Raw genomic sequence first — 15,196 nt, 5'->3', positions numbered from 1 at the left:
GCCCGATTTTACACTCTAGGGTGGGAATCGGCAAACTTTCTCTCTGAAGAACCAGAGAGTAAACCTTTGAGTCTTGGCTGGCTCTAGGGTCTCCTGTTGCAACTGCTCCAATCCGAATCCTGTTGTGGGGTGAGAATAGCTGTAACTAAAGTAGTACACACTAAGGCATAGGGATGTTCCGTGTCCCTGTATGTTTGCAGACCCCTAGGGGGTGGTTCTGGAGAAGTTTCTGAGTGTTCTCCAGTTTGCAGTGGTGCCCATCCCTGGCTCTGACAGCCTCTTCCCTGGCTTCCCTGCCACAGAGCTGAGTCTTCAGAGCTAGACTGAGGGGACTGCGGGTCATGGGAGTGACCCCTTAGTTACAGGGGAGGACACTTGGGGAAGCAGGTGTGGCTTGCCCAGGACCTGCAGCTGCTTGTGGTCTTCAGACCTGGTTCCCCAGACCCCGCCCCCTGGGGGCCACCTGGGGTGGCAGGAGAGACTTCAGAGAGTGCTCCCCCGACCCTTTGGTAAAATAACTCAATACTACTCACCACACAGGGTCAGTGTTAACCTTCTACGGTGTCGGGATTTCATAAAATAAAGCCTGGGCAATTGTAAACACACAGTAAAAGATCCCCCTTCCCATTTCAGAAAATTTGGAGACTATAGTTCTAAATTCAGCTAGAATTTTGTGCGTAGACTTTTCTTAGGGGAGGTGTGCCTGTTCTTAAAGCATCAGAGGGCGGCTCACCAGGAGATGCTGACAAAGCAAAATGAGACATGGATTCTGCGCCTGTTCCAGGAAGTTCTGTTTTAAACAAATCATTCTAGGGCAGGCACTCCTGAGATCTGGCAGAACGAGAGCTGGGACCTGGGACCTCCAACCCCTCCAATTTTCAGGAGACCCTGCGGCCCAGGGCCAGTGACTTTGATGAGTCACTGAACAACCTGGAGCCCCCTGCTGCCTTTATTAAACACTGTGATTGAGAGAGGGGGAGGGAGACAGGAAATGTCTAGGTTTGAAATCAAGCTCAAACTCCTGATGGGATTTCAGAATCCAACATCTGAACTTAAAAAAATGGAAAAGCCTGTGATCTTTAATTCAGAAAGCGTTTATAAGAAGTCAGAGGAGCGGCCAAGAAAGTGCTTAACACATATGTTGGGATGTTCCTTCTAGGCTGGTTGGCCTGGTTTTCATGTCTGTGCCTCAGCATCTCCTTCCTCTCCTTTGCTGGTCACTAGTGTCATGGGGGAGCAGTCTCTTGGACAGTTGGGGGCTCATGGTACCTGTGATTTCTCAGCCCCAGCGATGAGGGGAGCAGAGCAAAGAGTAGCGATCATCAGCAGGGAGAGAATATTCTAGACTCTTCTGGGAATGCCAGATCGGTTGTTCAGCACACATTGGTTAAATATCTGGCTCGTGCAAGGGTTGTGCAGGACCCTGAAAACTAGGACCCATCCCCTGTCCTGAAGGAGTGATGAACTAGTTACGAGCTCTGCAGTCTGCATCTGCCTGACATTTGGAGATGAATTATTTCTGGAAATGTTTCTTGGGCCTAAGGTCAAGTAAATGGGTCCCAGGAATCTAAGTATTTAGAAGCTGAGAACAAATGATCCTGTGTGCATTACCCAAGGATAACGTTGCATGAGGGATGTTGTTCACTGTATTTTAGGATGATCGCAGTCTTTAGAAGACTGTCCATATGTAGAGGTCAGGGCGAGCATATCTGAACAAGAAGTCCAGAGAGACAGAAAACGGGATTGAGGTCATGGGTTCAAGAGCTGGATGTGGACAAGATGGATGTCCAAGGACTTGGGGAACAAGGGGTGAGGTGGGAGCACCCCCAGCCAATGCCTGAAACACTCATCGGTGTTGTCTTGGTGGACCGATGGGTACATGGTCTGCCAGTATACGGAGCTGGTTTAAAGGGACAGACAGTGTTCCTTGTTAGCGAGCCCCTGCTCCAGGACCCTGGCGTACCTCTTATGACTTAGACACAGCATAACATCCACCTGTACCATCAAGGTTGATAATTTGGTCCTGGGTAGGAAAGCAAGCAAGATGTCATTAATTACATGCAGAAAGGTTACCAGAAATTGTGCTAGACTCAACTCAGATTCTAGGTCTATAATCGTTCACAGCAAGTACTGAAAAATGTCACTTTATCATTCTGAACCTGTTTTTCTAAATCGATCTAATGGGGATAATTTCTGCCCTACTGACCACTCTGTGTCAGTTTGAAGCTTCTATGAACTAGGCGCTGACCCCCAGGAGGGACTGCTCTCTCCCGAGTGCCTAGCCTGGGGTCTGGCACAATAGTAGGCACTCAACAAATATTTTTTGACTGACTGAACCAATAAACACATAGAAATAAATAGCATATATATGATATACGAAATAAATATATGAAATAAAAACATAGAAATAAATAGCGTATCGTTACGAAGAGTTTTGTCAGCATGAGACAGTATGTAGAGGGTGGAATGACCTTGAATCCGGGAGCCAGAAGACCCGGTGTTTTTGTCCTGACCGTGTAGCCTTCAGCAAGTTGTGCAAACTCTCTGGGATTATTTTCTTTTCTCTAAAATTAGGTAATTCCTCAAGTCCTGAAAGTATGGTTTCTAACCCCAAGCAATATGGCCTTATTAATTTATGACCTAACTGATTTGGAAAGGTGATTAAATTGGTCATGGTATGAACTAGTTTGTATTTGCTCCTTCACCAAAAAGAAAAAAATGACCAAAAAACCCCCCTGCAAAAACAAAAAAAAACGTTTGTCGAGCAAATAAGATCGTAGAAGTGTTGCCCTATTTTAAGTTACATCTGTTTCGAAGCAATTTAAAAAGCCTGGTAGGAGCATCATTAGCATATTAACGGGGTGTTAATTACAAAAGACTCTTTTAAAGCAGATTTTTATAAAATCTCCGCTTAACCATTAGCTTGTGGTACTCGAAACACAAACTCTTCACGTGTGTTACTTAGAAGTAATAAAATTGTAATTTAAAAGTAATCTGCCAACTTGTCACGAATTTAGACTGATTTTTTCTCTCAATTGATCGAAATGAGTAAGGTTTTGCTATAATTATATATAATGCTGGTAATAATGAGGCTGATTATCAATCTTTGCCTGCTTTTCACTACCTCCATCATTGTAGGTTTTAGGGGAGGTGGGATGGAAGGGGCTGGGGGGATGGGAGCAGGGAGGGTCGGGCAGGGGGAAGGAAGAAGGGATGCCACTGTGCTCTCCCCCTCCCCCAAGCACCGGGAGAAGCAACCCCATCCCCCACCCCGAACAGCCGTGAGCCCTCCTTCGGGGGCCTGCAGGAAGCCGGAGCGGCCCTGTGAGGCTCTGAAAGGCTGGCCAACTGCGTGCAGCCGGTCAGCTGCTGATCTTTGCGTCCCCCCTTGGTGCTGAGGGGCTGTGGCCGCTGAGCCCCTTCTCCCACACACTCTCCACTTCTGTCCCGTTCCTTTATTTTCCCCATTGAGAAAGCCAGAAAACCGCTTTGAGAGTGGAGAAGATGTGGCTTCTGCTTCTGCTCCTCACTGCCTGGGAGTTCGGCACCTCTCACCTGCTAAACTGTAGAGCTCTGTGCCTGTGAAATACCCTCCTGTCCATGTCAGGGCGGCCGTGAAGTTCCGAGGCTTCTGTGCAGGTGCTTTCGAACATGCTGATCGTGACTCAAATATAAGAAACGCGGACTAGCAAACCCCTGGCATCCTAGTGCCCCTTCTACCGGAGAAGGGAGAGGGAAAAGTCAGGCAGAGCTGGGACTCCAGGGAATGGACCCTCAGCCAGCTGGGAACTGGGAGGGGCCGGAGTCAGGATGGGGAGTGTCCTGGTCAGAAAGTGCCAGGGTCGGGGGCATCTGGCTGGCTCAGTCCCTAGAGCATGCGACTTCTGATCTCCGGGTTGTGAGTTCAAGCCCTACGCTGGGTGTAGAGATTACTTAAAAAGAATGAAATCTTTAGAAAAACACCAAAAACTAAGACAATGCCAGGGTCAAAGTCCAGAGGGAGGCATCTAGTTGGATTGGGGAAGGCAAGGAGAGCCGCCCTGTGCAGCTGTGGGGGGGAGTCCCAGAGCAGTGAAGCTCATGGTGGGGCTGGGGCTAAAACCCAGATCTGCTGCTTTCCTCCCTCCATTCAGATGCCACTTGTGTAATTTTCTAGTCATGTTCCCTTGGGCAATGTATTTAATTTCTCCGTCTCCCAGCTTTTGCATTTGTACAGCAGAGGTAAGTATACCAACCTTAATGGGGCTTGTAGGTATGAAATGTGTCAATATATGTAAAGTGTTGAGAGCCATGTCTGGCTCATGGCAATTTCTCAATGAATGTTATCTTTTGTTGTTGTTGTTAGTCATCAAGGGAGGTGACGATTAAAGTGTCAGTTCAAGTGCCTTCCTGTGGCAGGCCTCTGTCTGCCTTGCTCTGCAGCCTGCCTTGTGTGTTCTGAGCCAGGGGAGAGGGGAAAGGATGGGGAAAGGATGTGTGAGTAAGTTTCCCTTAGACGAGGAAGAACAAGCCAGGGGGCGCCTGGGTGGCTCAGTTGGTTAAGTGACCGACTCTTGATTTCAGCTCAGGTCATGATCTCAGGGTCCTGAGATAGGGCTCCATGCTCAGTGGGGAGTCGGCTGGAGAGTCTCTCCCTTTGCTTCTGCCCCTCCCCCATGCTCTCTGTCTCTCTCTCTCAAATAATAAATAAATCTTTTTTTTTTTTTTTTTTAAAGGAAGAACAAGCCAGGTGTCTGACTACTCTATGATTCTGGGGCTCATGCACCAAGTCCCCCCACTGGAGACAAGGAGACAGGCTTGGGCGTGTGATTGTGCCCCAGTGGGAGAGAGTCGAATGAGACTGGGCTGTGCAATGCTCCCTTGCCTTCAGATGGAGAGTCCTGACTCTCAGAAATAGCACATCTTTACCTCTGTCCCCTTCCCTGGGGGTGGGTATTAGCCAGTATCAAGATTCCTTACAAGTTTCCACTCCGTGCAGAAGAGGCGTGTTAGTGGGCCAGCAAACACCCTGGCGCAGCTGCAAAGGGGTGGAAACACCAAGCCGTTGGCTCCCTTGTCTGGCCAGTCAGGAAGACTCATGCTTGACATTTTCCTTTCATTGGCTGAGGAGGAGGTTGCTAGGCAACTTCCTCACTTTGGTAAGAATTCTGTAGTTCTGAGTACCCGGGCTTCTCTTTCTCAGCAAGGCCCCCTCCACACACACACACACACACACACACACACACACACACACACACACACGCACACGCGCGCGCGTAATTCGTTACTCAGAGATTTTTGTTTTGGTAAACCAGGGACAGAGATTTCTGATGCAAGTAATTTCTACCGATGAACTCTCTATAGTTATACACATTAATTAACAAAAAATGATCCCATCACTGCTCCCATCCTGTTGTCAAGTATCTTTTGAGCATCTGCTACGTTCCAGGCTCAGTGCTGAGTACCATAATGGGAATGGTTAATAGCAAGGGATAGAAATTAAAAGTATGTGACAACCAGTAGGACAGCAGACGGTCAGACTGGAAGTCACGTGGAGGACCTCTTTGTGCCAGGCTGGATTATGGGGAGATCTGGGTGATCCTAGGGGAAGGGTGGAGTGGCTGGGATGACGGAGGGGAGCTCCGGGCTCAGAGCAGTGGCTATTTACTAGCCGATTCAGAAAACTCAATATTATCAACAACTGGGATGCCCGTACCAGCGTATGGCAATGACTGTCCTTAATAGATCATTTACTAATGGCCTGGCTTGGGCTCAGCCCTTGATGTCCATGATCTTCTACAATGGCATTCAAGCCAGACACAGTCCCTCCCTCACAATGTTTACAGGATAGTCATTTAGTGCAGTTGCTACCTCGGGGCCCCTACTCTCAGGTGCTCCATCAGCAGTCCACTGTAAGGGTGTGTGTCTCCACTTTGGGTGCGGAACTGCAGTTCAGAGGGGTCAAGTTCCTTGCTCAAGTTTATGTGACTAGAAGGAGGCAGAGCCTCGAATCCAACCTAAGACTTTGTGGCTTCCGCGTCTTGTATTCTGCTGGGCTGCCCCAGCGCCACGAGGCACATGCAGACTTTAGGAACCATGATAGTGTATGCACCCTGCAGATTCCCAAATAGCTTTGATTGCTGGTGACGCTCAGCATCGCATACTGCAGTTTGGAATCCCAAAGAGCCCGAAGGTCTACCACGTTCCAGTTGCCGGAGATGGGGCCCCCTCGGAAAGTGGTCCAGACTCAGACCATGCCAGATGGCTGTGACCTGCGCTGCTTCTTCGAGATGCCCCTGGGCTGTATCCTACACCGTGTCCATGAAGCAGCAGTGGGAGGGGTCTTGGAGACCCCTGGGCAGATTGAGGCCCAGAAATATGACTTTCCTTAAGTATGTTGCCAGAAGAGAATCGAAGAAGCTCCTGAGAAAGCCCGCTAGCCCTTTCCCATCAGATGAGTTAGTTTTTATTTAAACAAATCATTGCCTGAGCAAAGAGCATCAACTCCACGGAGTAGAGGGCTTGTGCATTTCGCAGGCGTCTGGCAGTGGGCACAGGCTGGCTCCAGGTGGCTAAAGAGGATTAGGAGGGTGTAGGGTCAGGGAGAGAGCCAGGCTGCTGGGGTGCGGGGGCCGGGAGGAAGGGTCCGAAGGGGCAAGAGGGAAGGAAGCATCAGAGGAGACCTTGACTTTGGATCTGGGCTAGAAGCCAGGTTTCTGGAAAACATGTGGTGGCTTTTGGTCCTGGCTGTGGTTCCCATGTGGCTTGAGAAAAAGAGAAGAGAGGGAAGGAGGCCAATGGAAGCGCCGTGGACAGCTCGGCTCAGGTGTCCAGGACGGGTTAATTTCCCATGGAGAAACACGTCTGTCCTTAGGGCACAGCTTCTCGCCTTTTCTAAAAGCAAAGCATTCATGTCTAAGAACCACTGGGTCATGGGCGAGGCACAGGACCAACCTGCAATCCTGTAAGTTATATCTATCCTTTTGAATTTTATTATTATTTTTGTAAATATGGTTTTAAAGTAGCCCACCTCTTCTGGATCACTGACTCAGCAGAAGTAAACCATATTTTAAGGCCACTGCAAACCAAGCTTTAACTCTGTTTCAGTCTGTCTCAGCCATATCATGCTCCTCACTGAGCAGCCAAGGCATATTCTGATTGCCCTCCTCATTATTATTATTATTATTAATAAAAACAGTATACTTTTCATTTCAGTCACCCTCACATCATCTGATTTTATTCTTGGAACAACTTGTGAGTTCCCCAAAGCCCGTGTTCCTATGTTTTTGTGCAGGTCAGTGTTTCTCCTACACACCATCCCTTTACACGATATTCCCATGTGTTCTGCATATGGAGTATCCTTGTACTTAGACTCTGTCCTAGGTCACTTTACTCTTTTTTTTTTTAAGATTTATTTAGAGAGAGAGAGAGAGAGAGAGAGTGAGAGTGTGAGCAGAGGGAAGGGCAGAAGGAGAGGGAGAAAGAGAACCTCACGCAGAGTTCCCTGAGCATGGAGCTCAGTGCAGGGCTCCATCTCATGACCCGGAGATCATGACCTGAGCTGAAACCAAGAGTCAGATGCTCAACCGACTGAGCCACCCAGGCACCCCTACTCTCTTTTTGAAAACTTAAATAGCTATTTTTAGAAAGGTAATCTTATGCAAAAATAGCAGCCCAGTCACTTGCTATAAATAGAAGGAAACAGTAAAAATAATTATAGAACTATTAATATATATTTTTAAAGAGTTTGCCACTTAAAGTACCACCTAAAATGTCCCTTATCACTGTGTTACGGGCTCCATACCGTGGGAACTCTGGGGTTGATGAATGTGCGAAGTGACTTCTCGTCCGTGTCTGTCCCACGCTCTGGGCCTGCTGTCGGGGTACAGAAGGGAAAGACAGGGGCTCTCTGAGATCCATGTAAAGCAGAATAAAAAGGAGTGTAGTGGGGTCCTTTGGTTTGTCTCTGGAAAGCTGAAACCGGAAGGGCATAGCGATTTCCTTCAGGTGGCCGGGCTGTGGGGCCGTCCCAGCGGGGAGAGCACAGCTCCTCGCCCATCAGGGCGGGCTGGCTCCCAGCTCACCTGTCACATGTTATCTTAGGAACAGGCTCAAGATATACATTGGCCTCTTTAAATGTCACAGCCTTCCAGGGCCTCAGAAGAGTCTAAAATTGTTCTTTCCAATCAGTGGCCATCTGGGAAGATTTTTGGTTTTTCTGGCTCGAGTTCTTGGAAGCTGCCCTTTTCTCTCTCCTTCAGATAAACTTTCAGCTTGAGATCCCTTCATAATTGAGTCATCTTGTACTTTGTGAGGTGATGGCTCTCCAAATCATCCTCGCTGTCCTTGACAGCACACACAGGGGAGAATGTGGGCTTCACGTTGACAGTTGGAATCTAAGCTCTGTCACTGAACACCCGGGCAGGACCAGGGACCCTGCTGGGGGTGGGGAAGCAAAACTGGACACTTGTCTCCCTCTCCCAGTTTAATGGAAAAGACAGGGAAATAAAGAAATATGGCGACACAGTATAATAAGTGCTAAGATATGAGTAAAGCACAGGCTTTACTGTGTTAGAAAATGGAAAGGGGCATCAAACCAGACCAGGAACACCAGGGAAGGCTTCCTGGAAGAAGAACTCAACTTCCTTGAGTTAGACCTTGAAGGATGAATAGGAACTTGCTAGAAATGGAGGGGAGAGCAAATCATCCCAGAACAGGGAGCAGCATGGGGATGAAGCTGAGCATAAGTTTTCTCATCTGTAAAAAGCTAAAGTGATCCTCACAGGCTTACTGTCAGGATGAAATGAGTTGAAGTATGGAATTTGCCTAATGCTATTCAGGACACGTGATAAGGGTCTGAGCTGCTCATTTGACCCCGTGGGCACTCCTCTGTGGACCCACAGAATGTGGTTCATCCTCAGTTGTGCTACTTAGAACAGGTGATTGGGATTTATCTGTTTATATAAGACAATTGTCCCTGATAGATGGAAACTCCCTGGGTAGAATGCTGGAGGGGCCATCACTGCCCTTGACCGTGGCAGTGACTTTTCTCTCCACGGGGAGACCTTAACCGTGTTAGCAGAAGCTCAAGAGAAACTCTAGGTTGACATTTTTCTAGTGGAATATTTATGTTTAAGAGTAGTTGCATAGAGAGGGGCATCTGGGTGGCTCAGTCGGTTAAGTGTCTGACTCTTGATTTGGCTCAGGTCACGAGCCATGCTCAGCAGGAGTCTGCTTAGATTGTCTCTTTCCCTCTGCCCTTCCCCTTGCCACATTCTCTCTCTCTCTCAAATTTATTTGAGAGAGAGAGAGAATGAGCGAGAGAGAGTGTGCGAGCGAGAGAGAGCATGAGTGGGGGGAGGGGCAGCGGGAGAGAGAGAGAGAGAGAAGCAGACTTCCCGCTGAGCAGGGAGCCTGACGTGGGACTTAATCCCAGGACCCCAGGATCTTGACCTCAGCTGAAGGCAGACCGCTAACCAACGGAGCCACCCAGCACCCCATAAATAAATCTTTTAAAAAAAGAGTAGTTGCACAGAGAAAATACTAGTTAGAAAACACTAACTCAGAAAAATATATGCACCCCCATGTTCACTGCAGCATTATTGACAAGAGCCAAGCTGTGCAAGCAACTAAGTGTCCACCGATGGATGGCTAACAGATATGTATGAGATGGAATGTTATTCTGCCATAAGAAAGAATAAGATCTTGTCATTTGTGACAACACGATGGACCTTGGGGGATTGTGCTAAGTGAACTAAGACAGGGAAAGAAAAATAGTGTGTGATCTCACTTATGTGGAATATAATAATAATAATAATAATAATAATAATAATACCACCACCTTGAGCTCATAGATTCAGAGAACAGATTGGTGGTTGCCAGAGGCAGGGATCGGGGTGGGAGAAATGTGTGAAGGGAGTCAAAAGGTGCAAACTTGAAGTCATAAAATAAATAAGTCCTGGGAATGTAATTATAGCATGGTGACCATAGCTAATAACACTGTCTTGTATTTCCTGGGAGTGGATCTTAAAAGTTCTCATTACAAGAAAAGAAATTTCTAGTCGTGCGTGGTGACGGATGTTAACTAGTCTTATTTGTGGTGATCATTTTGCGATATATACCAATAACGAATGTTGCGTGTCCATTATTATCTCAGTAATAAAAAAAGAATAGCTCCACAGTTACTCTTCTGACGTGCAGTTGCCCCTCCCCAGCATTCAAAGGGAGCCCATCCCTCCCTGTATCCTGCTCCTAACACTACACTTAGTGATCCCTGAGGTCTCCCAAGGGTCTGGACAGCACCCCGCATGTAGCAGCAGGTACTCGAGAGCTGCTCCTTGAATGAACAGGGAACCACGCGGGGAAGCAGTGCTGTGATTCAGGGTAGGCTGCCCTGTTGCTTTTCCAGTCTCTGCTTTGCTGCTACGGATCCTGAGGTTTATAGCTTCTCTCTTCTGGAGAGAATGTTCCATGATGGGCTCCTGAGAGGACAGCGGGCCACCTCCTTCTCTGTCATCTTGAGCTGCGGCTCACCATAAGGGAACTTGTTAACTTACCCGGGAGAAGTGGTACCAGACAATCATGTGCCCAGGGCCTGTTCCGTGGACACTTGTGACCACGGCTCCCTGTGCCTGCAGGTAGGAACGGCCTGGGCAGGCCTATCTGCACTGGATTTCCTGGGCCTCTGTGGCCAGTAAGCCAAGTCCAGCCACCCTGAGTCTTCTTCCCTGAGTGCTGATAAAACCCCATGCTGTGGAGATAGGCAGGGCAAAGACCTTAATGGGCACAAAGCTGCAAAAGATACGGTGGCCAAAGGTATGACTACAGCCTCTGTCCGCCCCCCGCCCCCCTTGCCGTGGTGGAATGTGACCCCTGACAGTGGGTACTGTGTTCTCTTGGGCTCCGAATTCCCAGCACCTGGAATTGTACCTGCATCTTAGTAAATGTTCATTGCATGTGAGTGAGTGAATTTCTCCTGACTTGCAGGCTCAGCCCTGCCCCAGCTCTCAGAGCACTAGGAGTGTGAGACAGGGCGTTCCGGAGCATCTCAGGCACCTGCTCAGTTCACCTCCTCATGTGGGTTTGGACTTGACTTCCCTTCCCTGTCTGGCTGGCCCAGGCCACAGTCCCCTAAGCCCCAGGGGGGCTTGTGGGCTAATGCCCCTTGTGGCCCTGGCTGTTGATGTGACCCAGTCCAAGGTAGGTTCCAGGCGGGCAGCAGACAACTAAAACACTGATGCGTGTTCTGTCCGAGAGCAGGCCCTCGCCCTGTCTGTTCTTCCCTTGCCTTTATTCTAGCAGCTCAGTGTGGGGTGTGAGCACGAGGGGCAGGGTACAGGACACAAGTGGGGGGGGTGGCTCTGTTCTCACAGGGGCCATCTCTGTGCCCCCCCCCCAGTCTCCCCTCATCTATGTTCTCCTTACAGGCTCCCCTGGCCACTCCAGCTCCACGTCCATGAGCCCATCGGCAGCCCTGTCCACAGGGAAGCCAATGGACAGCCACCCCAGCTACACGGACACCCCCGTGAGTGCCCCACGGACTCTGAGTGCAGTGGGGCCCCCCCTCAACGCCCTGGGTTCTCCATATCGAGTCATCACATCTGCCATGGGCCCGCCGTCGGGAGCGCTGGCAGCGCCCCCAGGAATCAATCTGGTCGTCCCGCCCAGCTCCCAGGTAGGTGCCCTTCCTCTCGCGGGACTTCCCAGCCATCTTGCATAGGTTTTCCCAGGCTGCTCCTGGAGCCGAGCCGGCACTCGGCAGGTGCTTCACGTGTACTTGCTGACGGGACGTGCCCCCTGCAGGGCCTTCGTTAAGTGTGTGCGCAGGCCCGGCAGCCCCAGAGAACCGACAGCGCCTCGTGGGCCAGGAGACTGTGGCCCAGAGGCCACCCGTGTGGTTTAGTGGTTCAGCCCTGGCAGTGATTTCACTGTTTCTGGGCGCTGTTTGTCATCCTGGGGACAGACCCCCCTCTGTTCTCGATTCTATAATGAGTGTTTATCAAGTCAGTGAAGTGCCTGCTGCTCTACTACATGCTGAGGGCCATACGGAAATGATCAGAATGCGGTCTCTGCTCTCCAGGAGCTTATTGCAGAGTGGGGAAATGGGCAGGTATGGCACATGGATCGATCTAGAACATGGCCCGTTGTCTCTGAGATAGAGGGAAAGACTAGAAACTCAAGAAGGAATCCTCCCCTAATTCCTAGTGCGCCTGCTGCAGCAGAGGGGAGGGAGGAGGTGTGTGCATGGGGGACACTGCATTGCTGCTCTGAGGAGCCCTCAGGTGGCTGGTTGCCTTTTGCTTCCTCTGGCAATGTCGCAGTGAGGCCGTCCACCTTCCTTTCCTGTGGTGGTCAGCTCTTGATGTAATGATGCTGTGTAACAATCCCCAAGTTCTCGTGGTCTACAAAAACACACATTTTTCCCCCCTCACTCGCAAATTTGTGTTGGCTGGGATGGCTCTGCTTCAGATGGTGGGGGAGCTGGGCGAGGCTGCAGGCTGGGTGCAGGGCTGCTCCTCGAGTCCCACACTAAGGGAGCAACAGCTACTCTGGGCGCGCTTTCTTCGTGGTGTCACGCAGGAGGGCAAAATCAAAACGAAATCAGTAGGGTACAGTGAAGCCTCTGCTGGCGTCATGCCCCCCGGTATCCCATTGGCCTAAGCAAGCTGTGTGGCTCACCCCAACATTAACAGGGCAGGGAAATAGGCAGAGTGCCTGGGGGCGCCTGGGTGGCTCAGTCGTTAAGCATCTGCCTTCAGCTCAGGTCATGATCCCAGGGTCCTGGGATCGAGCCCCGCATCGGGCTCCCTGCTCCGCGGGAAGCCTGCTTCTCCCTCTCCCACTCCCCCTGCTTGTGTTCCCTCTCTCGCTGTGTCTCTGTCAGATAAATGAATAAAATCTTAAAAAAAATAATAAAATCTTTAAAAAAAAAAGAAATAGGCAGTGCCTGTTTTAGCGGGAAGTATTATGGAGACACAATGCAAAGGATATGAAAAATTAGGAACAATAATACCATCTACCACATTCTCCTCTCTCACTTATGGGCATCTCACTTTTGGGCCGACACCATCCTGCCCCAACTGCCAGCACATCTGGAGGCAGAATTAGTAGATTCTGAAGTTTCCTTGGAATTTATAGTTTTGGAGAAGAGCCAGGACTCCTGTTGTGTCAGTATATCTTCCTACTACAGGGAGGATTTCTGAGACCATCCCTAGACCATCCCTTTCAAGAGGCTTCCTGTGCACAGGGTCTGAAAAGCAAAGCCATGTGGAGTCACAGAACTTTAGAGCCAGTAAGGGATTCAGAAATCTTATCGATCGAGGGATCCGAGAATCTGGAGAAGACCTTGGGGGCGGTCATCGAGTGCGGGACTGTGGAAGCCGCAGCCAGGCAGGCAGCAGAGGCGGATGAGTGAGGTGGACATATATCAGCAGGGCTGGCGGGGTCTGCAGGGAGCTGCCTCCTTCCCTTGAAGCCATTCAAATGTAAAGATCTGAAGCATGTGCAGGTCAAGCAGATGGGTCACATTGGGCCGGCCCTTTTAACCCCAGTTTGTAATCTGATGATTTCACCCGTAGGATCTTCAGAGTATACATTTCTCCCCTATCCCATATTTTGGCCCTTGTGAAGCTGGTCAAAGCCCACCGGAGAACCGCTACTGTCTACATCGTCCTCATCCCACGGAATAAAGTAGCAGGGCTCAGTGAGCTGAAGTGACGTGTCCCACCGCACACAGCCAATCGGCAGCAGAGCCAGGGTTGGAGCCCAGGCGTCCTGACCCCCACTCGGTGTTCATGACGCTGCATTCACCTGCTGCCGTGGTGTGTGCTGACTCAGTCCATGACCCCAAGATCTTCGGCTGGCTGCCAAGGATTAAAAGATGACTAATCAGGGCTCCTAAGGAGTCTCTCAGGGGGCGTGGCACATCATGCAGGTAAATTGCAAGGCAGCGTGTGGGGGCTGTGGTAGGCACGAGCGCAGAACTGAAGGGAGCAGAAGAAGGGGACCCCTGAACATCCCACACGCGTGTTCCATGAGAGTGTGTGACCACTCAAAGGAGTGGGGACCAGACAGCCACGGAGATGGCCACGTATTTATGCCACTCTCACCTACTGGAATCAGCAGGGCTGGTGACATGTACTCTTCAAAATGTGAGACCCTGAAGAGGTTTGTTTATCCTTGTTCTTTCGTGTGAATGGACTCCAGGAAGGCAGGTCATAGCCCGTGGGCTAGGGACAGAAGGAAACGCTGAAGTTCTGGGCTGAAAGTAAACTCTTGCAAGGGCACTCATGTTCACTCATATAACCGTTTAGGAGGACCTGCTATGTATCTAGCGGTACTTGCCGCTGTCCTAGGTTCTGGGGATAAGCACTGAGTAAGGTCATTTCCAAGGCAGTGACCCTGTCGCAGGCAAGACGGACGAACAGCAAAGGAAGGAACGAGATGGTTCAAACAGCAAGCGCTCTATGTATGAAGCAATAAGACAGGGTGAGGTGATAGACAGTGACAGAGCTTGTGGGTGGGAGTGGGCAAGGCACCATCCTTCAAGGCTGCTTTTAGCAGCCATGCTCCGGTCTGATTGAGCCAAACCTAGCCAATAAATTCAGCTTCCTAGCTGTGCGAGTGGCAGGGCCGCTATTCCTGGACCATATGTCTGTACAGAGGGATTGGGGTTGAAAGGTCAGCTGAAAGCTTTGGTCCTGGCCAACTGGGCTGTGTGCAGAGGCCGGGGCCAAGTTTCACTCTGGGAGCTATATTAAGCTTGCCAAGCTCTGGGGAAGCTCAACAGCCCCGGACACTGAGAAGTGTTGTGGGCTTGGGCTCTGGAACCACCCGGCAAAAACATTTTGCCCAATTAACCGGATGACACAGGGCATCTAGGACCCCTAGGTGTTAGCTGCGGTGAGCTGGGCTCTGAACCATCTGGATAGAAGGTCTCTATGCATCCTGTCTTCCTCGCCCAGGATGGGTCAGAGGGGGACTCGTGCTGGAAACGTGCTCCTCCTGTGACCCGGGTCTAGGGTAAGTACAGTTTCGGGGTGAGGGGAAGGGGGGAGCTGTGATGTGGGAGCAGCGGGCTCTGTCTCCCATTCCCTGCTCTTGTCATTCTGGTGTTTGAGCCTCTCTCTTTTTTGCTCTTGTTGGATTTTCATTCTTGCAGAGTAAAGAGAACTGAACCCAATACTATGGAGGTGGGGGGACTCTAACCTTTTGCAAA

At 50.1% G+C, this 15,196-nt stretch overlaps 1 protein-coding gene across 6 annotated transcripts in view; it reads left to right on the top strand.

Annotated features, from left to right (window-relative positions):
• Positions 1-15,196, top strand: part of RXRG (retinoid X receptor gamma) — a 69,433-nt gene that overhangs the window by 30,951 nt on the left and 23,286 nt on the right. For 4 of the 6 annotated variants that reach the window (XM_025892154.2, XM_025892156.2, XM_073884069.1 and 1 more), the window contains one exon: positions 11,406-11,653. In XM_025892154.2, coding sequence (XP_025747939.1) covers positions 11,406-11,653 — 248 coding nt within the window. Of the gene's footprint in view, positions 1-11,405; positions 11,654-13,556; positions 13,913-14,742; positions 15,001-15,196 lie in introns of those variants that run through there. The other 2 variants (XM_025892159.2, XM_073884070.1) reach the window with 2 other exon arrangements.

Source organism: Callorhinus ursinus, unplaced genomic scaffold (genome assembly GCF_003265705.2).
Source record: "Callorhinus ursinus isolate GAN/ISIS: 27379988/994484 unplaced genomic scaffold, GSC_fseal_2.0 scaffold54, whole genome shotgun sequence".
In the NCBI taxonomy this organism is placed as follows: domain Eukaryota; kingdom Metazoa; phylum Chordata; class Mammalia; order Carnivora; family Otariidae; genus Callorhinus; species Callorhinus ursinus.
This window is presented reverse-complemented; position numbering and strand designations above follow the sequence as displayed.